Source organism: Furipterus horrens, unplaced genomic scaffold, assembly GCF_987537825.1.
Source record: "Furipterus horrens unplaced genomic scaffold, mFurHor1.1.pri manual_scaffold_4, whole genome shotgun sequence".
NCBI lineage: Eukaryota > Metazoa > Chordata > Mammalia > Chiroptera > Furipteridae > Furipterus > Furipterus horrens.
This window is the reverse complement of record NW_028327174.1, coordinates 2,099,733-2,127,515: the sequence shown is the minus strand read 5'-3', so window position 1 is coordinate 2,127,515 and position 27,783 is coordinate 2,099,733. Positions and strand designations below refer to the sequence as shown.

The following is a 27,783-nucleotide window of genomic DNA, read 5'->3' as shown; positions in this document are numbered from 1 at the left end:
CCATGGTACGTCCTGACCGCACGCCAATGCGGGTGACCCGGAGGGCAGGTGCCTAAGATCAGATATCGAGTTGGGACCAGTCGCCCGGAGCATCAGGCAGCTGAGGCAGGGCTGGGGAGCCCAAGCTCGCCCGGGGCGGGTGCAGAGCCACTGGAGAACTTGCTGTGACTGCAGGGGAGGGGGGCGTGGGGCCCCTGGGACTCCTAGCTCCCCGTCCCCACTTCTAGGAAGGACGGATATGATCTATGTCCTCACACCCCACACGGGGAGGCTTCTCTGACCCCTTGTTATCCTGGCAGCCCCTCCCCCGCCCCGTCTCCAGCTCACCTGTATGTGTGCGTGTGATTGGTTCTCCCATCTCCCCGCCCGGCGTGGCCACTCCTTGGCCACAAGGCTATTTGTTTTCTTCGCTCCTGGACCCAAAGTGGCTACACCCTGGCCCGGCATAGGCGGCATCTAGAACGTATTGAAGGAACAGAGCCTCCCTCCCGACTCAGTAACCTCTGTCCTGTGCTTCATGAAAAGGGGACGGTCTTTCTGGCCTACGATGTTTTTAGCGAGTTGTTATTTGAGTAATGTTGCCTGACCGTGTGGGACCCCTCACGGACGGGGACGGAAACGGTGAGGAAATGCAGCAGGGCTCCTGTCGTCCGGTCTGTGGGTTTTATTGAAGGGCCCAGAAATGTTTCTTTTTAGCCCTTCTTCGTAGAAAAGGAAAAGTAAAGAGGAAAATAGCCATTACACGTGGCAGAGCTGACACATGTTCACGAGTGTAGTAGTTTAAGCACATTGCCATGGGGAGTCCCCTTTCTGATAATGGTTTAGTAATTTGGGAGTCCGCTCGAAAAGGTGGGGAAAAAATCTTCAAATGTGCGAAGGCGCTGAAGAGCTTGTGGTGAGGGGACTGTCACCAGGCTGAAGTCTGAGGACGATGGAGACGTGACATTTGGGGCCAGAGTAGCACCCCAGGGACGGAGCAGTCAAGGACCCAGGCAGCACTTCCAGTGGGGCCAAGGGTCGACATTTGGGATAGAGCACCTTTACGGAGGGGAGACCCTGGTAAGCATCTCAAACTGTGAGTTGGAACCTCAAAACACTGCCCCCAAGGGATACGGGGCATCTGGGGATTGAAGCCCAGACTCCTCAGTCCTGTGGTCGGATTAAGGTGACCCCCGATTGCTGGGACCCCAGTGCCGGGCAGAAGCCGAGGCGTCTCTCCGGAGGAGCAGCAGCACCCCCTTGGCCACTATTCCTAAGAACTGATTTTCAAATACAGGCAGCCCTCCCTTCGCTCAGTTGCTTGGGGCCCACCTTTTAACTACCGCGGGAGGTTCCATCACAACGCCAGGCCCCGGTCACCGCGGCCCGCCCTCCAGCTGCCAGGAGTCCCGGCGCCTCTGCCGTCCAGTCCCCACGCGCCCCAGAGAGTGCGCCCTCCTGCTGCCTCCCTGTCTCCTGGTGAAGAGCCCATGTGGCGTTCTAGAGAAACGGGCCAGAAACATGGGAAAAACGAGAACGCTGGGAGTAAAACGCGGATCAGAAGTAAATGGAGTCACAGGAAAAATGGCAGCCCGTGGGAACGTGGCCCTGCCTGCCATTCGGGAGACGCTAGCCTGGCAGCGGAGGAACGGAGCATAAGTGACGTGTAACCAACGAGGAACGCAGTCCTGGTGAGAAAGTGACAAGTGTCTTAGAGGAAGTGACCCCAGCAAAGCGCTTCGCCCACAGCACGGGAGCGCTAAGGCACCCCATGACCTCAGACGTGCAGAGCATGACCTGCCGACAGCTGGCCCCAGGCTTACAGAGCAGCGTGACGACTCGCTACAGCGTTGGAAGGACGTTTACTTGGTCCTAAGTGATTCACTGAGAAGGCACGTGTGGGCCAGTCTGCTTCGGAAAAGGGTCCGACAGGAAAGTAAAACACTTTAACTTTTAGGGCTTCTAACGTTTCTGGTGCAGTATACTAAATGGGTATTATTTTTACTATGTTTTTAATTCCCTTGTTTACTTACAACGGGCAATGAGAGAGGTTTTACTGTTTTGAGAACAATGTTTCAAGGTCAGGGAACAGTCGCGATTTTTGCCATTCGTGAGATCACGTTGCATGATTCCTGCTTTGCGTGGTCTGGCGCCCCGTTCCCATCGACACTGTGCCGCAAGGACACGCAGCACGACTGCCCACGCCTCGGAGGCGGGACAGCGTCATGGACCAGCGAGAGTGACAGACGGTGGGAACAGCCCCCCGCGGCCAAATATGAGAGACGGGGGAGACGCAAACTTTAACCATGCCGACTGCAGCCAGGAGACGACAGGGGAGGCTGGGAATTCCAGCGGAGCCCTAGAAACTATTTTGAAAAAGGACACTGACTTGAAAAATCAGGTAGAAACCAGAAAACTGGGAAATACAAAAAGTGAAATTCCATCCCCTAGAGGTGGGGATGAGTGCAGGGCAGGCGGGCCCAGCTGACAAGGGGACCGGGGATTTGGAGCTCAGGAGACAGTGTCAGAAACAGCGCAGAGGGCGCCTGCAGAGCGGACACAGCCACAGGGCCCGCGGCGGGGAACTCCGCCTCCCGTGGGACTGGCGTCCTGGGGGACAAGAGAGAGAGGGGCTCACGGGCACTGTTTGAAGAGCCCGTGGCTGGAGTTTTTCCAGTCCTGCTGACATCAGATCACAAATTCAGGAATCCTAAAGAACGCGGCAGAATTAAACATGAGAAATCCGTACTTAGACACACGATGGTAAACCTGCTGAAAAAAGCAAAGACGAAGAGATGATCTTGAAAGAAGCTAAAGGGGAAAAGCAAAAACAAGAAGCCATTATTTCAAAGAAGCCTCAGCTCGGAGAGAACGTCTCAGCCAGGACCGCGGAAGCCAACGGAGGATGTGCAGCCATCTTCGATGCGCTGGAAGCCACGTTTCTGCCAGGAATGCAGGCTCGTTTAACGTTTGACGGTGACGGAGCGTCCGTAACTGTGAAGTGCCTCTGGGTGAGATGCACGGGGCCTGCACGGCGAAATCTGCGAAGCGAGGCGCAGGCACGTGGCAATGACCCCACGCTCTAGAACGGAGGACTCAGGGCTGGTAAGCTGGCAGCTCCTCCCGGATGGTTCGTACCTTCAAAGCGGCCCAAATTGCACCTCAATGTGCCTGCTGATAGAATTTGACAAGCGGATTCTAAAATTGTGTGAAAACAGGGAGGCTCAAATGTGGCTGAAACAGCTTCGAACAAGAACACAGTTGGAGGAGGTAAATGGCCTAATTGCAAGAGTTATCATAGCGCTTACAATAACCAAGGCCATGTGGCACTGGGATGAAGACGGACGGGTGGAACAGAACAGCAAGTCCAGAAGCAGACCTAACATACACGGTGAGTTGATTTTCAATAAAGTGACGAGTCCTGTCCGTAGGGAAAGGCAACCTTTTTAAACAAATTGTGCTGGAATTGGGTAGCCGTGTGCCAGACAACGAACCTCAACCTCATCCCTCAACGCATTGAAAAGTAAGAACTTGAACGTGCAGGGGGTCATAGACCTAATGGTAAGAGTTAAAGTTATAGAAGAAATCTTAGTGATCTGGGGTTTGGCAGAGATTTCTTAAATATGATTCAAAAAGCATGAACTATCAAAGAAAATGGGACGTCATCAAAACTATAAACTCTTGTTCATCAGAAGACACTTAAGGGAATAAAAAGGCAAGCCACAGGCTTAGCGAAAATATTTGCAAAACATGCATCTGACAAACAACTCGTATCTGGAAGGTATAAAGAACGCTTACAATTTAATAAGAAGACATGCCCTGGCCGGGTGGCTCAGTTGGTTGGAGCGTCGTCCCTACGCCAGAAAAGGTGGTGGGTTTGATTCCCTGTCAGGGCACACGCCGAGGTTGCGGGTTTGGTTCCGGTCGGATGTGTACGGGAGACAGCTGATTGATGTGTGTGTCTGTCTCTCTCTAAAATGAATAGCCATATCCTTAGGTGAGGATTAAAATCTTTTAGAAATTGTTAAGAAGACAACCCAATTAAGAATGAAAGCAAAAAAGAGCAAAATGTTTGGATAAACTCTTCCACAAAGCGTGCTGGATGGCGAGTGAGCACAGGAAGGGACACTCCACGTCGCTGTCAGCAGGACAGCGCACCTCATGGTAGCAGATGCTACTGTTAGCCTCGGAGAGCGATGACCGCACGCCAACCAGAACGGCGAAAACGAGAGCGGCCGACCGGGTGTGGCCAGGGACACAGAACGGTGGGAACATGCGCCTCCGGTGACAGGGATGGCAGCGGGACAGCAAATGGCATCACTGTTGTGATGGTCGAAAGTATCCCACACGTGACAGAAGCCAGCCTGAAAAGGCTGCACGCTGTCTGGTCCCAGCTCTGTCCTGTTCTGGGAAAGGCGGTGGCCAGCGGCAGGGGGGCGGGGGGGCGGGCAGGTGGCGCACGTGGTTTTGGGGCAGCCAGACTTCTCTGTGTGGTGCTGTGATGGTGGACACGTGTCATTCTACATTTGTCTAAACCCATAGAGTGCGCAGCCTCAAGAGTGAGCTCTGACGTAGGCTGGGGACGCGATTAATAACAACATCAACTCTGGCTCCTCAGCGGTGACCACGCTAATGCACATGGTCAGTAACGGGGACTCTGGGGGGGACTGAGGAGGTTCATAGGGACTCCGTACTCCTCCTCAACTTCTTGGTAAACCTAAACCTTCTCTAACTAATAGCCTCATAATTAAAATTAAAATTTTGATGTATGTGTGTTATCCGTCAGTCACGGTAAAGAAGGACTGTAAGCGCTCTGCTCAGGGCACGGGTGACGTGACTGAGACGTGACATAGGGCCCGGATGTTACACCCAGGTGGCTGTCCTGTGTCCGGGGAGGGACAGGCCAGGACTGGAAAGGCACCGGCTCTCGTCAGAGGCCTGGTGTGCCACAGGGGGGGACCGGCCCCCACGCAAGTGCGTGTTCCAGTGAGTGGTGTCGCCCTCAGGACTGATTCCAGGCGGCGCCGGCGACCCTGGAGCTGTGAAATGCACCCCCCCCCCCACGCCTGAGGACGCACTTCCGGGCATACGGTAGAAAGTTCCGTGCTTTTCTTCAACAGGTTGTTTTCTCTCCCGTTCTCACTCCTGTCACTTTAAAGTGTGTCCCACTCTCGTTTCTTTAGAAAACGCTTTGGTCCTCGCCCCCCTTTGCCCTTGAAACGCCGGTGGGTCCTGTCTGCAGGCTCCTTCATAGGTTCATTCATTTAAACGATACGAAGGGTTTTTGGTAAGAAAGGGAATGACGTTCAGAACGGATCCCTGACGTTGACTCGTTCGATCGCTCCTCCTCGAATAGCCACCTTGTGCAGCAGAGGAAGGGGCTGCCGCGAACCCTTGTTACGGCGGGGAGCTCAGTGGGAAGAAAAGCTGTCGGTGAGCCTGTGCTGTGATGTGAGCCGCGGGGACGCAGGGGATGGCCCGCGTCCTTCCCGGTGGCTTCTGGGCGGAAGTGGTACTTGAGCTTCCCCTCAAATGTGTAGGAATGGGAGGCGCTGCAGGCACAGGAAAGGCTGGAGGCTGGAGGCACGAGGGGCGGTGGGCGGAGGCCGAGCCGGAATACAGGGTCTGTCCAGGGAAGCGGGGGGAGACGGGTCCGTCCCCCGTCAGCCCTCGTCGGGTCTCGGCGAGCTCCCGCTCAGTGCCAGGCGTCTTCCCAGGCACTAAGTCCCCCGTCTGGCAGAGCTGGCGCTCCGGCGGGGGCTGAGGGTGCGGTGGGGAGGGGGAGGGCTTGCAGGGGCAGTGTGGCTAGACAGTGGTGGCGCCCGCGGGAGGGAGCGGCTGAGCCTGGGGGAGCACTGGGAACGGTGGCTGGGGGCACGTCCCAGAGAGGAGAGGTGGCGGCAGGTCGCTGCGGAGGGCCTTGGGGCTTAGCAAGGGCTCTGGTCGGTGTCCTCTCTGTGAAAGCAGGAAGGCTTCTCAGCGGGGAGGTGACAACTTTGGACTTAGCGGTGCAGCCTCCCTCTGGCTGTCATCAGGGGCCGGGGACACAAGCCAGAGGGCACCACCCGCTAACAGGCTCACGGAGGCCCCTGTGTGCAGCCTGGGTAGGCAAGGAGCTGTGGCGGGAGGACCGGGCAGTGCATGGGACGGGCGGCAGGTCCAGCCCGGTCTTGAGTAGCAGGTGACCTTGGGTGGCACTCATCCTTGGTCTGCTTCCTTCCCTGCAATGCAAGTCCAGGTGCGTGGAACCGAGGCTCCTCACAGAGGCCTCCAAGGAGGGGCTGGAGGGACCAGGGCTGTCCCTGGGGAGAGCTGGCACGGGGCCGGCAGGAGGCTGACGCGGGGGCCCGGGTGGCAGGGAGCGACGGCGGGGGCCGGCGGGGGGTGATGAGAGGGATGCAAGTGATTCAGGAAGGAAACAGGTTTATTCAACACACACAGGCCAGACCGCCCAGAGGACCGTGAGCTGTAAGGCCAAGGTCCCCTCAGGGCACGTTGGATACAAGGCACGCTGACAGCTGTCCCGCCTGTGACATGCCCTCTTGCTGCCCGGTGGCCGGCGGCGCCCTCTGCAGGGAAGGCCGGGCTGTGGCAGGTGCCTTGGCCACTCTGCGCCGGGCGCAGCAGGAGCGTAAATCGGAAACCGCCCTCCAGCCCCCAGCGCCGGGTCCTGGGGGTACACCTGTCAGGGTCCCCGTTTCTCTCATCTCCGCGCAGGGCTTTGCTGCAGGGCAGAAAGCGCCCGCTTTCCTTAAGCAGATGCTCCTGTCCCCTTGGGGGCCGCTGCGCCCCGCCGCTGCTGTAGGAAGGGGGTGTCCCCGGCAGAGTGGCTGCAGTAGGAGCCGCTGGGGCTGCTGTCGGGGCCAAGCTGCGCGGCCTCAGGGGCGGGTGGGATTTGTTTCTGTTCCTTCCTCTCTTCTTACAGGGAATTGGCAGGGTCACTGGCTCTGCGGGTTTCTCTGGTCGGTCGTGCTGAGGACGACCCCAGGCTGTTAGCCCCGGGAAGCCCTGGGTCCCAGTGGGAACGCACAGGATCCTTTCCCCCGGCACCGGGACGGCAGGAGGGCCTGAGCAGCGGACAGTCTGGGGGCCACCGGAGGACCTGCCTCTGCATGGGGCCTTGGGTCCCTCGAGGAGGGGATTCAAATCGTAGGTTCTTCTCTGCAGCTTCCTCCTGAAACCCAAGCTACTGAGGTAGGAATTCAGGCAGGTCCTGCATTCTGCTCAAAGACGTGGAGATGTGGAAATGGCGCTCCCCGACAATCTCAGCATCCTGACGGGCAGCGGAGGGCTGTGGGCTCTTTCCGGTCACAGGAGAAATGGCTGCAAAGGGCACTGCCCAGGCCTGGGTCCCCTGCGGCCAAGGACATGACCGGGCCACGTGGCAAAATCCGAGTGTGAGTCATAGATTATTGTACGCCCGCCCCATTTACTGAACTAGATAGGGGCGACAGTGTGTGAGAGAATGGCTGTCCCCCACCCACCCCGCACACCCCTCGTATAAAGAAAAGCAAACAGTAAGGAGGGCCGGCGGGCGGAATGTAAATTACAGGTGAACACGGGTGAAGGGCGGATGGTGTGCTTTGCAGTGTGTTTGTGTGTGTGTGTGTGTGTGCAACTTTTCTCTTAGTGCAATTCCGTACAACTGAAAAGTTAATACGCAAACAGCTACGCAGAAAAGGCAGTGTCTACACCGTATGTTGTAGCTTCGTTTATAACCGTGTTCGAATTCAGAAAATATGAGCAGAACTCACTTATTCTCAAAATGGCGCTCCTGACTGACCTTCCTTTCAGTGCTTTAAAAGAGACTTTATTTATCTATTTTCAGAGAGAGGGGAAGGGAGGGACAGAGAGGTAGAGGAACATCCATGTGCGGTTGCCTCTCATGTGCTCCCAGCCGGGGACCGGGCCCGCGACCCAGGCCTGTGCCCTGACTGGGAGTCGAACTGGTGACCCTTTGGTTCGCAGGCCGGTGCTCAGTCCCCTGAGCCACACCCACCAGGGCTCAGCACTTTTTAAAATTAAACTTTCAATTTTGAGATCGTTGTAGATTCCCACAGAGCTCTGAGGTATCATGTGGGGACTCCCGGTACATTCCCGCCCCTGCACCCCCCCCACACCTCCCGCTTCCCCGTATGGCGATGTCTTGTATGACCACACTGCAATGTCATTTCATCACCCAGGGACCCCTCAGGCGGCCCTTTTAGAGCCACATGGGCCCCCCTCCCCCCAGCCCTTCCTCACCCGTGGCCACCTGCTCTCCGTTTCTATTATCATGTCACCGAGCCATGGGGTGCATCGGCGCTTCTTTCCTGTTCCCGGCTGAGCAGTGTCCCCGGGTGTGGACGCATGAAGCCTGCCTGACGCCCCCCATCCCCAGAGGCTGTCAGGGCTTTTCCGTTATGAATGAAGCTGCCGGGAACGCTTGCGTGTGGTTTCCTGGTCCCGTTCTAAGCATTTCTGTGGAGCCGTGGCTGATGGAGCCTCTGATGCTGGTGTGGAGCCCACGGCCGCGGGGCTGCTCTACCTACAGGGCTGGGCCGCCGCGGTCTAATTTTAGACCATTTCCGTCACCCCTGAAAGCAGCCGCATACCCATTCCCTCCCCCCCGCCCCCGCCCCGCCAGCCCTGGCTGACCCCAGTCTGCCTTCTGCCTATGATCTGCTGCTGCTGGGCATTTCCTAGGAATGGGTCCCTGTCGTCCGCGGTCTTTGGGGATTGGTTCCCTTCACTGAGCTAATGTGCAGCACGATCAGTACTCGGCTGCTTTCCATGGTCAAAACCGTAGGAGGGAAACAGTGCCTGCTATTTGTCCGTCTGCGCTGCGGCACATGTGGGCAGTTTCTGCTCACGGGCTGCGATGAACCTGCGGCTGTGGCCGCTCCTGGACAAGGTCTGTGTGGCCTTCTCTGGAAGTGGGACCGCTGGATCACGGGGTGGCTGGGTGTGCTTTTCCCTGGGGGCTGCATTTGTTTTCAGTCTCACTGGCCGTGTGCGAGACTCCCACTCTCTCCCCGTCTTTGCCAACACTTCCCGGTGGCTGTCCCTGCTCCTGGCCCGCCCGGTGGTGGGAAATGGTGTCTCCTTGTTCTTTTCGTTGACATTTCCCTCATGACCAAGAACACAGAGCACGTTTTCACGTGCCTGTCGGCCATTTGTGTGTCTTCTTTGGAGAAATGTCTATTTAAATCCTTTGCCCAGGTTTTAAAAGTATGTTTATTGATTTTAGAGAGAGGAAGAGAGAGAGAGAGAGACATTTATGTGAGAGGGAAACACCAGTCAGCTGCCTCCCCCACACACGCCCCTATCAGGGGTCGCACGGCAACCCAGGTACGTGCCCTGACCGGGAATCGAACCCCCAGCATTTCAGTGTACAGGATGGCGCTCCCACCCACGAGGCCAGGGCCCCGATTTTAATTGGAATATTTGTCTCTCTGTTGTTGAGTTGTATATTTCCTCCCGTTTAACGAGTTGCCTTTTTACTTCCTTGATGATGGTGTTCAAAACCGAAAATTTTGAACTTTGATGTCCAGTTTATTAGTTTTCTGTCACTTGTGTTTTCGCTGCACGTACAGATTCGTGTGTGAACATACGTTTTCATCCATTTCCCCGGGGTAAACGCTCGAGGGCGCAAGCGCAGGTCCCGGGGTGGCTGTCTGCTCAGCTCCGTGGGAAGCTGCCCGTGTTCTCCGGAGCGGCTGCACCAGGCATGCTCCCCGCCGCGCCGTCTGCATGGTCCTGCCAGTCCACATCCTCCCCAGCACTTGCTGGTGTCGCTGTTTTTGATGTTAGTTTTTAAATGCTTATAGAGCTATTGAGATAGCCTGCTTCATTTTGGTTAAGTTTTGGTCGTTTGTAGTTTTCAAAGCATTGAGTTATTTCTTCTAAGTTGTCAAATTTTAGGAGCCTAAAATTGTTGGCAGTCATTTCTTATTAAAACCTTTTACTGGTTGCAGGCTCTGGATTGATATAATATTTCATTCCTGATATTGGTCATTTGTAACTCATCCTTTTATTTTTGTCTATATTGTTAGAGGTTTATCAGTTTTATTTTTTAACCTTCATCTGAGGATATGTTTATTGATTTTAGAGAGAGACAGAAGTGGGGGGGGGAGACAGAGAGAGATAGATAGAGAGAGAGAGAGAGAGAGAGAGAGAGAGACAGCCATCAGTTGCCTCTCATACACCCCAACTGAGGACTGAACCTGCAGCCCAGGCATGTGCCCTGATCAGAGAGCGAACCACAGCCTGTGGTGTACAGGATGGCGCTCCAACCCACGGAGCAACCTGGCCAGGGCTAGAGGTTTATCAGTTTTATTGATTTTTTTCAAAGAACCAGTGTTTTGCTCCCTTGATTTTCTGTGTTGTTTTCCTGATTTCTCGTTGATCGCTGCTCTTATCCTTATTGTTTTCTTCCTTATTTTGCTATTATGTTGCCAGTTTCTCGAAGTAGGAATTTAGATTATTGATCTGAAACCATCCTCCCTAGTATAAGCATCTAACGCCCCCAGGGCCCCCTCAGCTCCGCCTGTCGGCGGCGTAGAACGACAGCCTTGGCTCTGAGGGCCTCCTCTGGGACCTGGGCGGGCTGGTGAGGGCACCAGCACAGACACCCCGCGGGGGCTGCGGTGCCGGGTCTCCACTAAACGTGCAGACCTCGGGCAGCCCGGACGCTGGGGGTGCGTGACCCTCCACATTTCATTTTGCCTTTACTTTAGTTTTTTTATTGATTAATTTTAGAGAGAGAAAGAGAGAGGGGGAAAAAGCATCGATTTGTTGTTCCACTAATTTACGCATCCATTGATTCATTCTTGTACGTGCCCTGACCGGGGATCGAACCCGCAACCTTGGTGTACCTGGGCGATGCTCTAACCAACGGGGCTACCTGGCAAGGGCCATTGGCCATTGCTTTAAATCCCCAACGTTCACTTTAAAAACAAATTAGAACAACACTTTTTTTTTTCAGTTTCCAAACTTGACTAAAGACTCTAGCAAAGAAGTAAAATCATGCAATGGAGCATCTATTCAACATAGATAAGCGGGGGGAAAACAACTCACAGGTAATTAAGACACTAAATTTTCAGCTCTCTGAATGGGGTTGAAAGCTGTGACATCAGCCCCGGAAGACCGTCACACACAAGTGACGCAGAGAGTGACAGCGTGGTTGGTAGTCAGGAGCAGAAACCAGAGGCTGGCGGGCTGGGTCCAAACCTGAGCCCCCTGCCCTGGTCCTGGGACCCTGGGCCGCCCCCGACCCTCTCCGCAGCCCAGTTTCCGGACAAGCAAACCCGACGTTACCGACGCCCACCTGGGCAGTGGTGAGGATGGAGTGGGAGAGCACGTGCTGGGCACGTGATCAGGGCTCACGTGTTAGCTGCCGTGACCAGCGTCAGCTGAGTCTCCGATGTCAGCGGCAGCATTGCGTCTCAGGAACGGGGGACGACGAGGTCCTGCACTTGGCCCGCAAAGGTCTGTACGGCCGTGATGTAACGCGATGCACGTGGAGGCCAAGCAGCTTTTCACACCGCACTACAGGTTGGCTGTCTGAGTAGGGGCCGTGAGTTCAAGGCCATCGCTCTGTAAAAATCCATGTTCACCAGTGATTGCTTCCAATACAAGAGATGTCACAGGTATTAGGGAGAGAGACGGACGGACAGACAGACAGACAGACAGACATCTCTAAAAGAATAAATAGGAAGCCTCGACCTTCCTACCCATGGTTGTTTGTCTGGACACAGCACTAGGGTTTGGAAGCCATTTTCCTTCTGCGTGGCAAGTGTGCGGGCTGGGTCATTGCCTTCTGCTTCCTGTTGAGAAATCCGAAGCCACGCTGATCTTTGGTCTTTTGCACGTGACATGTTTCCCCTCTGAAATGTGTAGGAACGGGCAGCGTCTTCTCTTTGTCCCTGGGGTGCTCTGAACTGTCCTGGTCACGCGCCTGAACGGCTGCTTCCGTCCCCCTGTCCGGAACCTAACTCTTCCAACCTGCAAATTCCCGCCCTCGTTTCTGAGCAGTGTGCTCACGGTCACTTGCTGAGCACGTCCCCTGCTCGTCCCCTCGCGGCCCTTTCTTTGGAAGGGTCTCACTGCTGGGAGGGTCCCAGCACTTTCTCATCTTCCTGCTCCCATTTTCCGTATCTTTTCACTTTTCTTTCCGGAAGATGGCGGTCTTTGTCCCCCGAGCCCTCTGTTAAGTCAGGGATCGCGTTTGTGACCTCCCCGGGAGGTGCTCGGTCTCTGTCCCCTCACCTTCCCTGGGAGCTCGGTGATGCTCCGCTTGCTTGGGGGTGTCTCCCTCCTGCGAAGCGCTCCTGCGAGCGGACGTTCCTGTGCCGGTTCGTTGCTGGGCTTTCTCTCGCGTCAGAGGCCTGGCGTTTCTGTTGGTCACTTTTATGTACAAGTGAGGACCTGAAATGCTGATTGAGGTCCTGGGCCGCCCTCCCTGGCGTGGTGGGACCCTGCCTCCGCCTGCGCCTGCCGCCTCCCAGACAGGCCGTGAACTGAGGTTCTGGGACCAAGGTCGTCCTCACAGGACGCAGCTGCCACAAGGTGAGCACGTCAGCTTCGGGGCGCGGGAGCTCCCCACCGCGGGGGCGGCATGTCAGCAGTCCCTCCAACAGCCTCCACGCGCGCTGACGCCGGGCCTCCTCGTCTTTCCGCCTCCCCCACGCTCTCCACCCCGAAACCTGCTCCTCTCTTCAGCACCGGCGTTTGGCGGGTGTCACCTCCCCATCCCAGGCCCCGGCACCCGGCCCTGCCAGCCCCCGGCGGCCCTGTTCGTGCCTCGCAGCCCCCCAGCCCCGTCTCGCCACCGCTGACCCCGCCGTGAGCCAGGCGCGTGGTCGTGGTTTCACGCTGCCAGGTTCTGAGCTTGCTGCGCGGTCACCTGTCCCCGACGCAGCTCTCAAGGCGGCGGCCCCGCCATGTCTACCCCACGGTGCCTGCTCGCTGGGGTCTTATGTGCCCACGGGCCACCCCTTTCCCTGGAAGTGCCCTGGCCCCCTTCTGTCATTTTGTTCCTGCTGCGTTTCTTCCCAGTCGCCTTTGAGGACCCGGCAGGTGTCCCCCACAGGGAGCCACGTCAGCCCCCCAGGACCCCGCGCCACAGCCCTCCTCCCACGGCCTCGCGAGCCTTCGCTTCTGTGTCTCCTCAGCTCCTCGCAGGCCACGGCGACGCCCCTCGGGCCCCCTGCGTGCTCTCCCCGTGACCGGGACGGCACTGCCCACCCGGCGACACAGTGACGCAGATGTCACCGAGGACCTGGCCCTAGGGGAGCTCCCGCAGCCTTTCTGTCTCCCTCGCGGCCCTATTTCCTGCTCCCACGGCCCCTCCCTGGGCTGGGGGCCCCTCCATGGCCAAGGTGCCCTGCCGGGTGTTCTGCAGAGTTAAGCACAGTCATTGTGAGGTGCGTCCCCATCGGTTTCTTAAAGTTCAAAAAACAGGGTCTCCCGTCCCAAAAGGGGGCCGTCGGTTTCTTAGGAAGTGAAGGCTCAGCCTCTGCCAGAGGCCTGCCTTGTTCAGGAGGGTGACTCTGCTTGGTCCCCGGCCGGCCTGGGCTTCCGGGGCGTCTCTGTCGCCTGGCTGGCTGGCGCTTCCGTATCGTCCCTGCCACTGCCCTGGACTTCGGGTCCCGTGACCAGCTTCTCCGCCTCCCCCCCCCCCGCCCGTTTCCCTGTGACAGGCCCAAGTGTGTCCAAAGTCCCAGCTTTCCTTTCCTCATTCTGATGTCACCGTGGGCAGAGGGAGGATGACAGTATTGGCAGCACTGGTCCCGCTCTCAGGAGCACAGGAGGGGGCACAGCGTGGCACGGACAGGAAGTCATAAATACTGTCTTGGTGTGCGACCTTTGTCCAGACGGGCGGCGGTTCTCCTGGGAAGTGGCCGGGAAAGCTCCTGCCAGTTTGCCCCTTGTCTCTGCCACTTGGGCTTGTCACCTGCGTTCACACGCCAGGTTCTCGATTACAAAACGTCAGTGCCTCGGGCACTGCTGGGAAAGGTCTCGCTACCTCCGGGAGCCCCGTGTGGGCTGCGGGCAAAGCGCTCGTGATGTGCTCGGTGCCAGTCACGCAGGCTGAGTCCCTCCGCACCTCGCCTCTGTGCCTTCTTCTCCTGCGACACCACGGCGCGCGGGCACTTTCTGTACCTCGTTGGCGTGTGAATCATGATGCAGGTGGCAATGACTAATCTGTTTCTGTGAATTCCTGGTGCCTGGGGAAAGGCACAGACAGCTTCGTAGCTTTTCTTTGTTTGATTTTAAATGTTAGGTTAAAGCCTAGAACAACAAATTACGGTGAAAGGCTTCTGAGGACTGACCCTCATATCTAGAAAGTGTACGGGAGAGCGGAAGGAGTCTGACGAGGCGGTGGGCTGGCACAGGTGGGAAAGAGGACAACCCACTCTTTGGGAGCCACAGAAATGGTGCTCCTTGGGCAGAAACTCCATCTTTTACCTTTATTTCTTACTTACTTATTTTTAAAGATTTTATTTAATTTTTAGACAGCAGGGAATGGAAGGAGGAAGAGAGGGAGAGCAACACCAATGTGTGGTTGTCTCTCGCGCGTCCCCAGCTGGGGACCTGGCCCGCAACCCAGGCCTGTGCCCTGACTGGGAATCGAACTGGCGACCCTTTGGTTCGCAGGCCGGCGCTCAATCCACTGAGCCACACCATCCAGGACCCATCTTTTACCTTTAAATCAGTCAGTGAAGTCTTACCAGGCTTCATTTAGCAAAAGAAAACATGAATACGCTTCTATGTGATGGCAGTACCAAGCCTGTTAAGTGACAATGTTGCCAGGGTTTGGCGACACCATGAGTCGGGGTTGGTCCCAGGAAGATACTAGTAGCAAAGTGAAATCTGATGTTTGTAACTGTTCATCTGGACCCTTTGATCTGAACACAAGTTCTGGGGTAAAAACCCAAGGCCCATGGCCCGTGTTCTCTCTCTTGAGATCTGATCCCCAGCGTAGAACACTGTTTGGTAGCTGGCACAGCATCAAGCTGTTATTTAATATTTAATTTCGGGAAGTATTTATGCAGAGCCTTCTGGGTCCCAGGAACCCCGTAAGTCACGCAGGGAGACAAGGCTGTCAGATGCAGCGACGCCCCTGGGAGCCAGCTGTGAGCGGGTTTCTCCCCGGGGTTCTGCCGCCGCTCCGGTCCGGTGGTGGGGCTTCTTGGCTTTCTTCAAAGCGCGTAATTTATTTTATAGTAGAACACTCCCAGGCGCTCTCCTTGCCGCTTCTAAGGCAGAGTCACGCTGGGGACGTGTTGAGGTCCTGGCACGGCAGCCTGTGCCGCGTGCCTGCTGCGTGCAGTCCCATGCCCGCGCCCGGGTGCAGCCCTCTCCCTGGCACCCCTGCTCCCAGTTCCTGCCGGGTCGCGACTGTCTTCGCTGTGGGCTCAGATTCCGCCACCCCCACCCCCCCCGCGAATGCTCTTTTTGCATCCCTGTGATAGCGAGAGTTCACGCTGCACATTTCCGATCGCTTTCCCGAGGCAGACCCGCTCTGACTTCTGCTCCAGATACCTGTGCCTTTGTTGGCTTTGGAGCGCCGACCGCGTGTCGCTCTGCCGTCCAGGTGCTCCCACGGAGCCAGGGGAGCGCGCAGACCTTCACCTAGTTCTCAGCGAGTCTGCCTCCGTGCCAGGCTTGGCGAACCCGGGCCGCATAGTAGGGCTTGTCCTGGACGTCAGGGGCCGGATTAGCCAAACGCTCCCCAGCCTCCGGGAACACACAGGACACAGCCCGGAGGAGACAGACGCGTGCGCGGCTCCGTCAGGGCTCGCCTAGCATGGGCCTGAGGTGCATGGGAACCGGAGCAGAGGGCACCCAGCCCTCCTTGGCATCACATCCTTGGCAACTCATTTTAGCCTGAGCCTCCGAGACAGAGGATGCCTTCGTGTTAAAGGTGATTCACTGTGGTTGCATGCTACCAGACTTTTCATCTGCCCTGTGCTTAGGTGACCTAACACAGGGATCAGACCCCCCACCCCAACTCCGTTTCTCCCCCCATCTCTTCCCCCGTTCTCTCTCCCTCCCTCCTTCCCTTCCTTCTCCCTTTCTTTTCTATTTATGTTTTAAAATGTCCTAAAGTTTCTGTGTACCCTGCTTTGTACTTTTCAAAGAAATATTTTGATAGGTAGATGTTCCATTATTAAGACCTAAAAACAGCAATTCTGCAGTTCCCTACCAGTTAAATTGGATGAGCTCAGACAGAATGCGTGTAGGAGCCCCGTGGGTCTCGGGTTAAGGAAGGAGTGACGGGGCCACACGGGCCGGCACACCTCGGCTGGAGCCCGGGTGGAGGCTGAGCCTTCCTTCAGCCCCCGCTTTGCTACCCCTACCCCTTCCCACCCCGTCTTGGCTCTGGGAACGCTGTCTGTGCTGGAGGCCAGAGACCTATTTAAGCTCCATTTGCATTCCAGGTCTTTCTCGGGCCATTTTGTCCTGGCTCCTTGGCCAGGCTGGGAGCTGCTGAGAACAGCCCGCCTTTGTGACACTGTTTTGTCCCCCGAAGCGCGCGGGCCCAGGACACAGGCCTGGTGCCTGGTGTGCGTTCCATGTTGTGTGGGTGTGAGACGGAGAGCTGGCAACTCCCCGGGACGTTTCTGCACCCCGAGCAGAAGCGATGGCAGTTGGAGGAGAGCCTGGCCGCCAGGACGTGCCCGGGGCCGCAGGGCAGGTGCGTTGCTGTGGCCCTCGCTGCTGCTTGCCACCTGGGCCCCCGCACAGGGGACGCATCCCTTGCATGCTCCAGCGGGCAGCGTAAGAGGCCAGTGTGCTCAGTGACATGTGTAAAAGCCAGGCCTCGAGCCGGGCCAGGGACGGCACTGCCTCACCCCTGCCAGGGGCTTCGTCTTGTCTGTTCCGCATCCACATGAGACCAGGAGTCTAACTGAAGCTCGAGTGTGCTTCAGAAACAACCAGAAAGTGAGATGATAGGATCTCAAAACACTCCAACTCCCCGATGCAGCGGCAGGGAACCTACACCGTCCTGTTAGTCTGGGGCCTGTGCCTCCCGTTCTGAAGGTCTGGCTGGACGAGGGGACAGTGGAAGGAAGCGGGGGCTGCTGTCCTTGTGCCTGGCCCATCGCGGCACCAAGGACACACTCAGGTGCCCCGGGGGTGACTGCCGCATCTCCCCAACCCCCCACCCCTGATCACGCTGTCTCCCCCTGCTAGCCGGCGGGCGCTAGGCTGAGCGGCGTGGTTGGAAGGTCAGGGACCGCAGCTTTGAACCTGGTGCTCACGGTGAGAGGTGCTGTAAGTGACATGTACACATTGTCATGCTTGCCGCTTGATACGATGCTGAATAAAAGATGCAGGAAAACGCAGGTGCACAGCCGGTTTACCCTCTCAGGCCAGGTGAGAAGGAAGGTCTTCTAAATCCTCTGAAAGGGGAGCGTTTCCCTCTGTTTCTCCTTCTGTGTTCCCGTCACGGTGATAAGTCATCGTCGGGGCTGCAAGCCTGCGCCGGGCGTTGTACGGGGCTGGCACGTTTCATTCCTGAAGGCAGCCAGAGCGCCCCTTCTCTCTGCGCCTCGGGCCCCTGTCTGCTTTGCGTGAACTGTGTACTCGGGCACGTTCGGGTGGAGGTGTCAGATGAGCTTGGTGCTCGGTGGCCGGGGTGTGACGACAGCCGCCTTGCGCTGAGTCCTACTGCCCGTGACACGGGCTGGTCCTCTCCACCACGTGGCCCACGGGCTTCCCTGTGAGCATGGCAGGTGGGAACCAGTTCTGGAAGCTAAATGTGAGCCCGTCAGCCCCCTTGGGTGATGAGCGACTCACCAGTCTCCCCAGGGGTGGACGTGGCGTAGGCACAGACGTGGGGGTGCCGGTAAGGTCTGGAGCAGGCTGTAGCCAGTGCCGCCGATTGCCATGGGGATGGGGATGGAGTGGCGATGGGGAGAGCAGCTGGGAGATAGGTGTCGCAGGCCCACAGGTGCTGAGGGGCCGGATGTTAGTCTGGAGGTCACGGGAGGTGGTTTTGGAGTTTGAGCACGAAGGTTGGCCGGCCAGCTCGGGACAGCGCAGTGGACTTTGTGCCCATTCGTCTGCTTGGCCGCCATGTGAAGGGCCACAGAGCAGGCAGCTTCCAGAGCAGGTGTTTATTTCTTCACGGTTCCAGGGGCCCGGAGTTCGAGGTCCAAGTGTCAGCAGGTCTGGTTTCTCCGGGGGCCTCCCCGCAGCTTGCAGGCGGCCGCTTTCTCGCCGCGTCCTTGTGTGCAACCCTGGTGTCCCTGGGTGTCCCAGCGTTCTCCCCACATGGGGACACGCGTCCAGCTGGATCGGCGCCCACTCGTTCAACTCATTCACCTTCTCAGTGTGTCCAAACACGGCCGCATTCTGAGGTGCTGGGGCCAGGAATGCAGCCCACGAATTTGGGGGACCCAGGTCCGCCCATCGCAGTGCCCACAGGGAGAAAGTGCTCTTGCTTGTGGGCTGACATCAGCTAGCTTGGTCGGGGACTCACCTCTCCCGATTTGGTAAAACTACGATGTGTCTCTCACCGCCCGATCGTTTCTTAGGAGTTCCTACATGGGTTACCCGGGGGGACCGGGGCAGGTAACACTGTCTCCAGCATGTGTGCTGCCTGCGTGTCCCGCCTGCTGTCCCCATGCTCCCCAGCCCGAGCCACACGGGCCTGCTTGTCCCTAGGAGGTACTGGCCATGAGCATCCATCCTGGGGCCTTTGCCCTTGCTCTCCAATTTGCTGGAATGTTCTCCCCCCAGACGTCTGCACCACCCACTCCCTGGCCCCTTCGGCCATTCCTGCCCCCTCATCAGCGAGGCCGTCCCTGGCCTGCTGTGTGGAGCAGTCCCTTTCCCATCCACTCTCCTGTGTCACTGTGTCCCCATCCTACAGGCCACAGTGTCTCGGTTTACTGCTCCCCGCCCGTGTCCCCAGCAGGAGGGTGCTCCGGGAGGCAGGACCTTGTGTCCCCCACTGTCCTGTTCACCCCAGATACGGTGGCTTGAGCTCAGCATGCAGCGTGACTCCGGGACAAATGACTGGTTCCCGCCTGGTCAGTGAAGGTGCCTGAGATCTTGTGCTGAGAAATTGCCGTTTTCTTAATGTGTGTCTCAAGACTCAAGCCTTGGCAAGACGGTCCAGCGTTAGTTTTTAGATTATGACTTCACGGATGTGGACAAGGGATGTTTTCATGAGTGGAAAACCCGTGTTCTTCTTTGTCAGCTTCACCGGCTCCTTCTCTCCTCCCAGGGGGCGGGCGGCGGCGTGGCCTGCGCCGTGGAACCAGCATGGTGGACACAGAAAGCCCGATCTGCCCCCTCTTCCCACTCGAGGCGGACGACCTGGGAAGCCCGTTGTCTGAAGAATTCCTGCAGGAAATGGGGAACATCCAGGAAATTTCTCCATCCATTGGCGAGGACAGTTCTGGAAGCTTCAGTTTTACAGAATACCAGCACTTGGCGAGCGGTCCCGGGTCAGATGGGTCCATTGTCACAGGTAAGGTGCTCCTTCCTGGAAAACGTCCCTGAGAAATACCTGTCCTCGCTTGACACTGATACCACAGATTCCTGGCTACTTTGTCATACGACCGGCAGTCAGGCCGCCTGGGTCCTCCAGCTGTATTCCTCCTTTCTGAAGATGTCTGCGTGCCCCAGGGCCTTTTCGTTTCCATGTCAATTTGTACCAAAGATGCCTGCCAAGATTTTGATTGGGGTTGTGTTGAATCCATCCATCAATGTGGGCAGAACTGACATCTTAACAATGTGGGGTCTTCTGAGCCATGCGCTGATTTCTCCGTTTCCTTTAGGGCTTTAAGGCTCTCAGCAGTGTTTGGTAGTTTTTAGTGTCCAGGTCTTTCACATTTTTTTCTTGTCAGATTTACCCGTTTCATATTTTTTGATGCTATCGTAAATGATGTTTTTCAAATTTCAGTTTCTGATCATTTGTTGCTGTTTATAAAACCACAACAGCGTTATGTATATTGCTCTCGTATTCTGCAGCCTTGTTAAACTGGTGAATTTGTTATAGTAGTTTTATACAGGCCCTTTAGGATTTTCTCCACAGATAATTACGTCATCTGTACATAAGACAGTTTTACTTCTTCCTTTTCAAGCTGGATGCCTTTTATTTCTTTTTCTTGTCTTATTACACTGGTTAGCACCTCCAGGGCCACACTGAATAGACGTGAGACATCCTTGCCTTGTTCCTGGTCTTAGAGGGAAAGCGCCCAGTCCTTCACTGCTAAGTGTGGTGTCAGCTTTCGTGATTTTTATAGATGCTCCTTATCAAGTTGAGGAAATTCCCTTCTGATTCTAGTTTTCTGTGAATTATGGTCAAGAATTGATGTTGGATTTTGTTCAGTCCTTTTCCTGCATCTAGTAAGATAATCAAATGTTTTCTCTTTTAGTTTGTTACAGTGAATTACATTGTTTGGTTTTCGAAGGTTAAGACAACCTTGCATCTCAGGATAGATCCTACTTGGCCATCATGGGTTACCCTCTTTATATATTGTTGCATTTTACTTGCTAACTTTTTTTTTTTTCCAGAATTTTCATGTCCATGTACGTGAGGCATCTTGGTTCTAGTTTTCCTGTAGCCTTTGTCTGGTTTTGTCAGATTTGTGCTGGCCTCATGGAGGGTTAGGGAATACTCCCTTCTCTTCAGTTTTGGAGGGTATTTCTGTAGAATAGATTTTATTTCTTCCTTAAATGCTAGGTAAACTTCACAAATGAAACTATCTTCTTTTTTCCCTTCTTCCCTGGTCTTATTTCTGTGTTTCATTTTGGATAGTTTATTTTGCTGTGTCGTTGAGTTTACTAATCTTCCTTCTGCGACATCTGACCTCCTAATCCCATTCGATGTATTTTTCATATCAGGTGTTCTAGTTTCCCTCACTGGGAGCGTGACTTAGTTTTTCCATCCCCTCTCTCTGCCTAAGATGCTCAGTCTTTCATCTAGCTTCTTGACCATTTACAATTCAGCCACAATAACTTTAAAAAATGTCTACAAAATCTATCACTTGTATCATCTCTGGGTCAGTTTCAGCTCATTGAGTTTTCTCCTTATTGTGGGTCATATATGTGTATTTTACTGGATGCCATTCACTGTGAACTGCGTGGGTGATGGATGTTTTTGTTTTTCTGTAAATGTTCTTGAGCTTTCTTCCTGGATGCAGTTAAGTTACTTGAAAGTGTTGTGCACTTTCAGCTCTTGTTCTGAAGCTTTGGGTTGATTCTAGAGGCAATTTGCCTGATGCGGAGGCCCAGCCCTTTGAGTACTTTCCCCAATGCCTCCTGAAGTCCGAGGCCTTCCGCTGTCAGGGCGGGACCGGGACGGTGTCCAGCCCCACGTGAGTCCCGGGATTGTCCCCTCTGGTCACTTCAGTGGACGGTGACGTCTGAGTGTTGTTTTCACTCTCAGTTTCCTCATGACCAGTGATGTGGTCCACTTTTTATACGCTTACTTGCAGTCATGTTTTGCCAATATTTTTGTTTGTTCTATTATTGTTAAGTTTTAAGTCTTCTTTGTGTATCTGGGTTACAATTCTCGTACCAGCTACGTGTGTTTTGCAAATACTTTATCCTAGTCTATGGCTTGTCTTTTTATTTTCTTAATAGGGTCTTTTGCAGAGCAAACGCTTTCATTGTAAGAAAGTCCAGCTTATTTTTCTCTTCCATGGTGTGGAACGGGGATTGTTATACTAGCTCTGGTGCAATTTACTGAGCTCACAATGCAGAAGAGCGGGAAGGCCGCAGACAGAGTGACAAGCTCCACAGGACGGGTCACGTGCAGGGCCGTGAGGAGCCCCAGGGTGGAGGGAGCTGGGAGGCGGGCAGATCTGCGGGCCCGGGCCCCCCACCCCGGGCCGCCCCGCAGCAGATGCCTCTCACTGAACGCCTCACGTGTGAAATCTGAAATCGTGTTCTTGTAACACTGGTCTAGATGTAGACAAGATGCTTTCAAAATTCACCCGTCTTTCCCGTCTGTCCCCAGACACCCTTTCCCCGGCTTCGAGTCCCTCGTCGGTCACTTATCCCGTGGTCCCTGGAAGCGCCGATGAGTCTGCCAGCACAGCACTGAACATTGAGTGCCGGATCTGCGGGGACAAAGCCTCGGGCTACCATTACGGGGTTCACGCGTGTGAAGGCTGCAAGGTAGGCCTGGCCCTGGCGGGAGGCAGGTGGCCTGCCTCGGGTACTGCGGGTGGTTCCTCCTGTGTCACACACAGATGTTTGTCATTACAAAAGCGCATGTGCGAGAAACCCCAGAGATGGAACTGACCTGAGTAACTGATCCATTTCTCTCTTCGGAGAGCCTTGGGCAGATCGCTGGACTGTACTTTGTAAAGGCCTTAGAGAAGTGTGTTCTTTAAAGGCACACCAACCACACGAAGGGTAACCCCTTCATCTGGACACAAGGTCGGGGACCCCTTTCTCTTCCGCCCTCACCGACCGTCAGGGAGGGCAGTGGTTCTCCTGGCCATAAGACATGGGTGATATCTTGCTCAGCATCCCACAACACATGCCAGGTGACAGCCAGACCCGGTGCTGTCCTCTCCCCAGCCGCTCCTGACCCCCTGGCATCCTACCTGTGCTTTGGGGGCCTCTCTGCCCCAACCACGAGCACCCCGGTGCCAGTCCTCCTTCTCACGCTAGCTCAGCCAGATCGCGGCCCGCGTGACCCAGTGCCAAACTGCAGGAGGTCAGGCCCTGTGTCCGGCATTCCGACCCCGGGGTCACGGGCCCTTCGGTGACTTTCCAGCATGACAATAAGGACCACATCCTGTGACACCCTGAAACCCCTCAGCGTCGGGTACTCCTGGAATTATATGCAAATGTTAGGCGTGGCATCTCCTGTCCATGATGCCTAGGAGAGCTAGTCATCTGGGTGTTGGTCATGCAAAGTCCCCTCTCCTTACACACACTGGGTGTGTTTGCTAACTTTTGGAAAATGCCACAGCCTCTAATGGTGCGCTGCCTGCTCTGCATTCTTGAAACACTGACATCCACGCTCGAGCCAGGCCCGGTACACAGGCAGGACCGGTACACAGGCAGGACTGGCCACGTGAGCCAGGCCCGGTGCACAAGGGGGAGCGGCCACGTGGGCCAGGCCTGGTGCACAGGGGGACCGGCTACGTGAGCCAGGCCTGGTGCACAGGGGGACCGGCCACGTGAGCCAGGATGTCTCTGCACACTGACTTAACATCCTGTCTTCTCACCCTTCCTCATAATTTCATCCGTTCCTCGGCCATCCTGCTTTACAAACTTAGGTAACCAATCAAAGGAAGAGAGGAAGTGGCTCTGACGTTCCCCAAGAAATCGCTGTCCCCGCTCCCGTGGTCCGGTCAGGTGTCCCATGCAAAAACGCGGAGGACTGACGGGAAGCGAAGAGAAAAAAGAACCAGACGCGCACGCGCGCTCCCTCACAGCTTTCCTAACCACAGGCTTTTCAGAAGCTACTTGTAAAGTGGCCTTTTCTGCGCGATTGATTTACTTTTCTGTAGAGGTTTTAAATCAGATTTTATCTTCAAGTATAAATAATAATGTTTTCTCTTACTGGATAAAGTTGAAGGTGCTCTTATAAAGCAAGGAAATTTTTATATATAGCTGGCTTCCTGTTATCATATTTAAAAATATTTTTTGTCTTTTAGGAAGTTAACGTTCTCTTATAAAAATTCCTAGAAAGTTGTTAGTCACAAATATGGATATGCCCTATGAGAGGACAAAGTTAAATTTGTATAAATTTTAACAGGACTAAGTAACTCTTTGGGAGATTATAACTGTGTCTTTGCAAGCCAGAGGAGGACATTTTGAAATTACTTGGGGCCAAGATGGAAGCATAGGTAGACATGCTTCACCTCCTTCCTCAACCAAAACAAGGATTACATCTACCTTAGAACTACCAGAAAATCAAACTGCATGGCAGTCCAACAAAGATATAAAAAAGTAATACTCGTCCAGACAGACAGGAGGGGCGGAGAGAACACAGTACAGTGGTGGCAGCAGCGGCAGGCCAGTGGAAAGCAGAGTCACACATTATAAAAAGTCAGGAGGGACACCTGGGGAGCGCTCCCAGCACCAGACCCTGCAGCTCCCGATCCCAGCGCCAGGGAAAATCAAGCCTTATTGCTTCTGACTGTGCAGACCAGTGGGGGTTGGGGCGGAGGCAGAAACCTCCGGTCTCAGCAGAGCCCACTTGTTTAAAGGGCCCCCATGGTCCTAGAACATCCGAAGACCCACCCACTCTGGGAAAAACGGCCGGGGCAGCAGCTAGAGGGGTGCCAGTCCCATACGAAAGTGGGAGAGGTGCCTGGAAAGGGGCGAGTGCTGGGCAGACAGCATTGTTCCCTATCAGACCCCTCCCCCACATACAGCACCTCAACGTGGTGAAACGGGTCACCCTGTACTGACGAATCCCTAAGGCTCCGCCCCTTACAACGTAACAGGTATGACAGCTCCACCTAAGACACAGAGGCATACACACACAGAAGCCTGCCAAGATGAGGAGACAGAGAAGTATGGCCCAAAAGGGTGAATGGACCAAGGTTCCAGTGGGAGAACTAAGCGATGAGGAGATAGCCAACCTCACAGATGAGGAGACAGACAACCTAACAGACTCAGAGTTCAAAACACTGGTGATAAAGGTGCTCACAGGCTTGACAGATAGGCTTGAGGATGGCAGGCGCAGAAGGGAAGAAGTGAAGGCTATGCTGAGTGAAATGAAGAAAAATCCACAGAAAACCAATGGTGAAGGGAAGGAAACTGGGCTACAAATCAATGACTTGGAACATAAGGAAGGAAAACACAGTCAACCAGTGCAGAATGAGGAAACAAGAATTGAAAAAGATGAGGAGAGGCTTGGGAACCTCTGGGACAACCTTAAACAGGCCAACATCTGAATCATAGGGGTGCCAGAAGGAGAAGAGGAAGAACAAGAAATTGAAAGCTTATGTGAGAAAATGAAGGAAAACTTTCCTAATTTGGCGAAGGAAATAGACATACAAGCCCAGGAAGCACAGAGAGCTCCAAACAAGCTAGACCCAAGGAGAACCACACCAAGACACATCATCATTAAAATGCCAAAGGTGAAAGATAAAGAGAACCTTACAAGCAGCAAAAAAAAAGCAGAGAGTTACCTACAAAGGGGTGCCTATAAGACCATCAGCTGATTTCTCAAAAGAAACTTTGCAGGCAAGAAGGGGCTGGCAAGAAGTATTCAATGTGATGAAAAGCAAGGACCCACAACCAAGATTAATCTTATCCAGCAAAGCTATCATTTGGAATGGAAGGGCAGATGAAGTGCCTCCCAGACAAGGTGAAGCTAAAGGAGTTCATCATCACCAAGCCATCATTATATGAAATGTCAAAGGAACTTAAGAAAATCAAAACTATGAATATTAAAATGACGACAAACTGACAACTATCAACAACTGAATCTAAAAAATAAAAACAAAATCCCACTAAGCAAACCAGAACAGGAACAGAATCATAGGTATGGGGATCACATGGAGGGCTATCAGCTAGGAGGGGGGAGGGGGAGAAATGGGGAAACGGTGCAGGGATTAAGAAGCATAATCGGTTGGTACAGAACAGACAGGGAGAGTTAAGAATGATATAGGAAAGGGTGAAGCCAAAGAACTTACATGCACGACCCATGGACATGAACTCGGGGTGGGATTGCTGGAGAGACGGGGGTACTGGGCAGAGGGGAGCAAAGGGAAAAATCGGGACAATTGTAACAGCATAATTAATAAAATACACTTAAAAAATTACTTTGAATTTTGCCTCATTTTCTTGTTTTTAATTTTACGTGTAATGAAATGTAAAATTTTCAGTGTGTCCCAAGTATAGCAGGCTCTTCAGAAATATTTCCCTAAATTTGGTTCATTTAAATTTTTTTTCTCAATTGTATTTACTTATATGTTTATTTACTTTTAGAGAGAAGGGAAGGGAGGGAGAGAAACATCAATGTGTGGTTGCCTCTCACGCGCCCCCAACTGGGGACCTGGCCCGCAACCCAGGCCTGTGCCCCGACTGGGAATCGAACCGGCGACCCTTTGGTTCGCAGGCTGACGCTCAGTCCCCTGAGCCGCAGCAGCCGGGGCCTAAGTTTGGTTCATTTGAAAAGAGAGAACAAATAAACCACCGCGCTCGTGACGAAAGCGACGCGCCCCCGGCCTGGACTCACGAACCCGCCCCCGCAGGGCTTCTTCCGGCGCACCATCCGCCTGAAGCTGGCCTACGACAAGTGCGAGCGGAGCTGCAAGATCCAGAAGAAGAACCGGAACAAGTGCCAGTATTGCCGCTTCCACAAGTGCCTTTCGGTCGGGATGTCCCATAACGGTAGGTAAGGTTGTCTCGCGTTTCCCCAGCCCGTGCCTCAGTTTCCCTCCCTGCTGCGGGCGGGACCGCCCCCGGAAGGAACGCGCCGCCGTATTAACGCCCAGGCCAGGCTGTCACCGTAAGCGCCTGAGACGATGAAGGCCCCAGAGGCTGGGGCTGCGCACCGCCCGGCGGGCGCTGTGAGAAGCTCCGGCCGCGGAGGGTTTGGCAGGAGGTCGGCAGCCCCTGGTCCCGTCGTGGGTTTGCCTGCATTCAGTCGCGCGCGGGTCTTAGAACACGCCACTTCTCAGGCGAAGCGAAATGTGCAGTAACGAGCTCACGAAGGCTGCACGTCCGCCTGCTGGGAGCAGGAAGCGCTGTGATGTGCGCTCCCTCGGGCTCCACGCCCCTCCGGAACCGGAACCGGAACCGAACCGAACCGGAACCGGAAGGCGCGGCCCGACAGCAGGCAGCCCCGGGCCCCGCCCACTCACGGAGCGGTGGCCGCTGCGGCCTTTCCTGTTTTAGCCTTTTGGGGACGGCCCAGGATTAGGGGAGTTGGAGTTTTATCTTCGTCGCCAAAGTTGGGTGGTTTATTTTATTTCGTGTTCAGTCACCGTCGTCCCGCTTCCCCGCTTCGCGGTCCCTGCCCGCCCCACCCTGGCGTTCGTGGCCGCGGGCCCTCCTGCGGAAAGCCGAGCGGTGCGGGGGGCCGCCGTATTCACTCCCGCTCCCCGGTGTTCGTCCCCCGCCCCCAGCAATTCGCTTCGGACGGATGCCGAGGTCGGAAAAAGCAAAGCTGAAAGCGGAAATCCTGACGTGCGAACACGACCTCGAGGACTCGGAAACCGCGGACCTCAAGTCGCTGGCCAAGAGGATCCACGAGGCCTACCTGAAGAACTTCAACATGAACAAGGTCAAGGCGCGCGTCATCCTGGCCGGCAAGGCCAGCAACAACCCGGTAGGTGTCGGCGCCGGACTGGCGGAGCAGGGCTGGGAGGGCAGGTGGTAGACGCCGGGAACATGGCGTTTGTCTCCCCGGCAGCGGGGGACCATGGAGGGCAAACGTTCCATCCAGGGAGCTGCAACGCAGCGTCCCAGCCGCCGCCTTCCGGGTGCGATCGAACCCAGCGCTCCCGGCGACCAGGTCATTGTAACGACTGTGTGATGAATACACCGAAGAATCTCGTTGTGGCTGCCAGATTCTAGGGTCGTGTCTGCAGTGCGTTCTTTTTTTTTTATTTTAAATCCCCGTTTAACACCAGAAAATGGAACTATTCACTCCCCACTCAGACTGCGTTCTTGCCTGGTTTCTCCCCAGACTGCACCCTCCTCTGTGACCTCACCCCCCCCTTTTCTTCAAGGAGAAGGCAGTGATGCCTAAGGGCTTAGAAAGGCTGATTTGTTTACAGAAACTTGACTATCTTTTGGGATTAAGGAGCACCTGTGAGTGCCGCTCGGGGACCCCGGCACGCACTTCATCACCGGCCCGGCCTGGCACCCTCCCGC

General features: G+C 55.2%; 1 protein-coding gene across 1 annotated transcript in view; it reads left to right on the top strand.

Annotated features, from left to right (window-relative positions):
• Positions 1-27,783, top strand: part of PPARA (peroxisome proliferator activated receptor alpha) — a 48,911-nt gene that overhangs the window by 9,386 nt on the left and 11,742 nt on the right. Inside the window, exons 3-7 of the mRNA XM_090272258.1 lie at positions 9,209-9,309; positions 19,205-19,450; positions 21,947-22,107; positions 26,157-26,295; positions 27,033-27,235. Of these exons, the coding sequence (XP_090128384.1) occupies positions 19,243-19,450; positions 21,947-22,107; positions 26,157-26,295; positions 27,033-27,235 (711 nt within the window). The 5' untranslated portion in view covers positions 9,209-9,309; positions 19,205-19,242. The remainder of the gene's footprint in view (positions 1-9,208; positions 9,310-19,204; positions 19,451-21,946; positions 22,108-26,156; positions 26,296-27,032; positions 27,236-27,783) is intronic.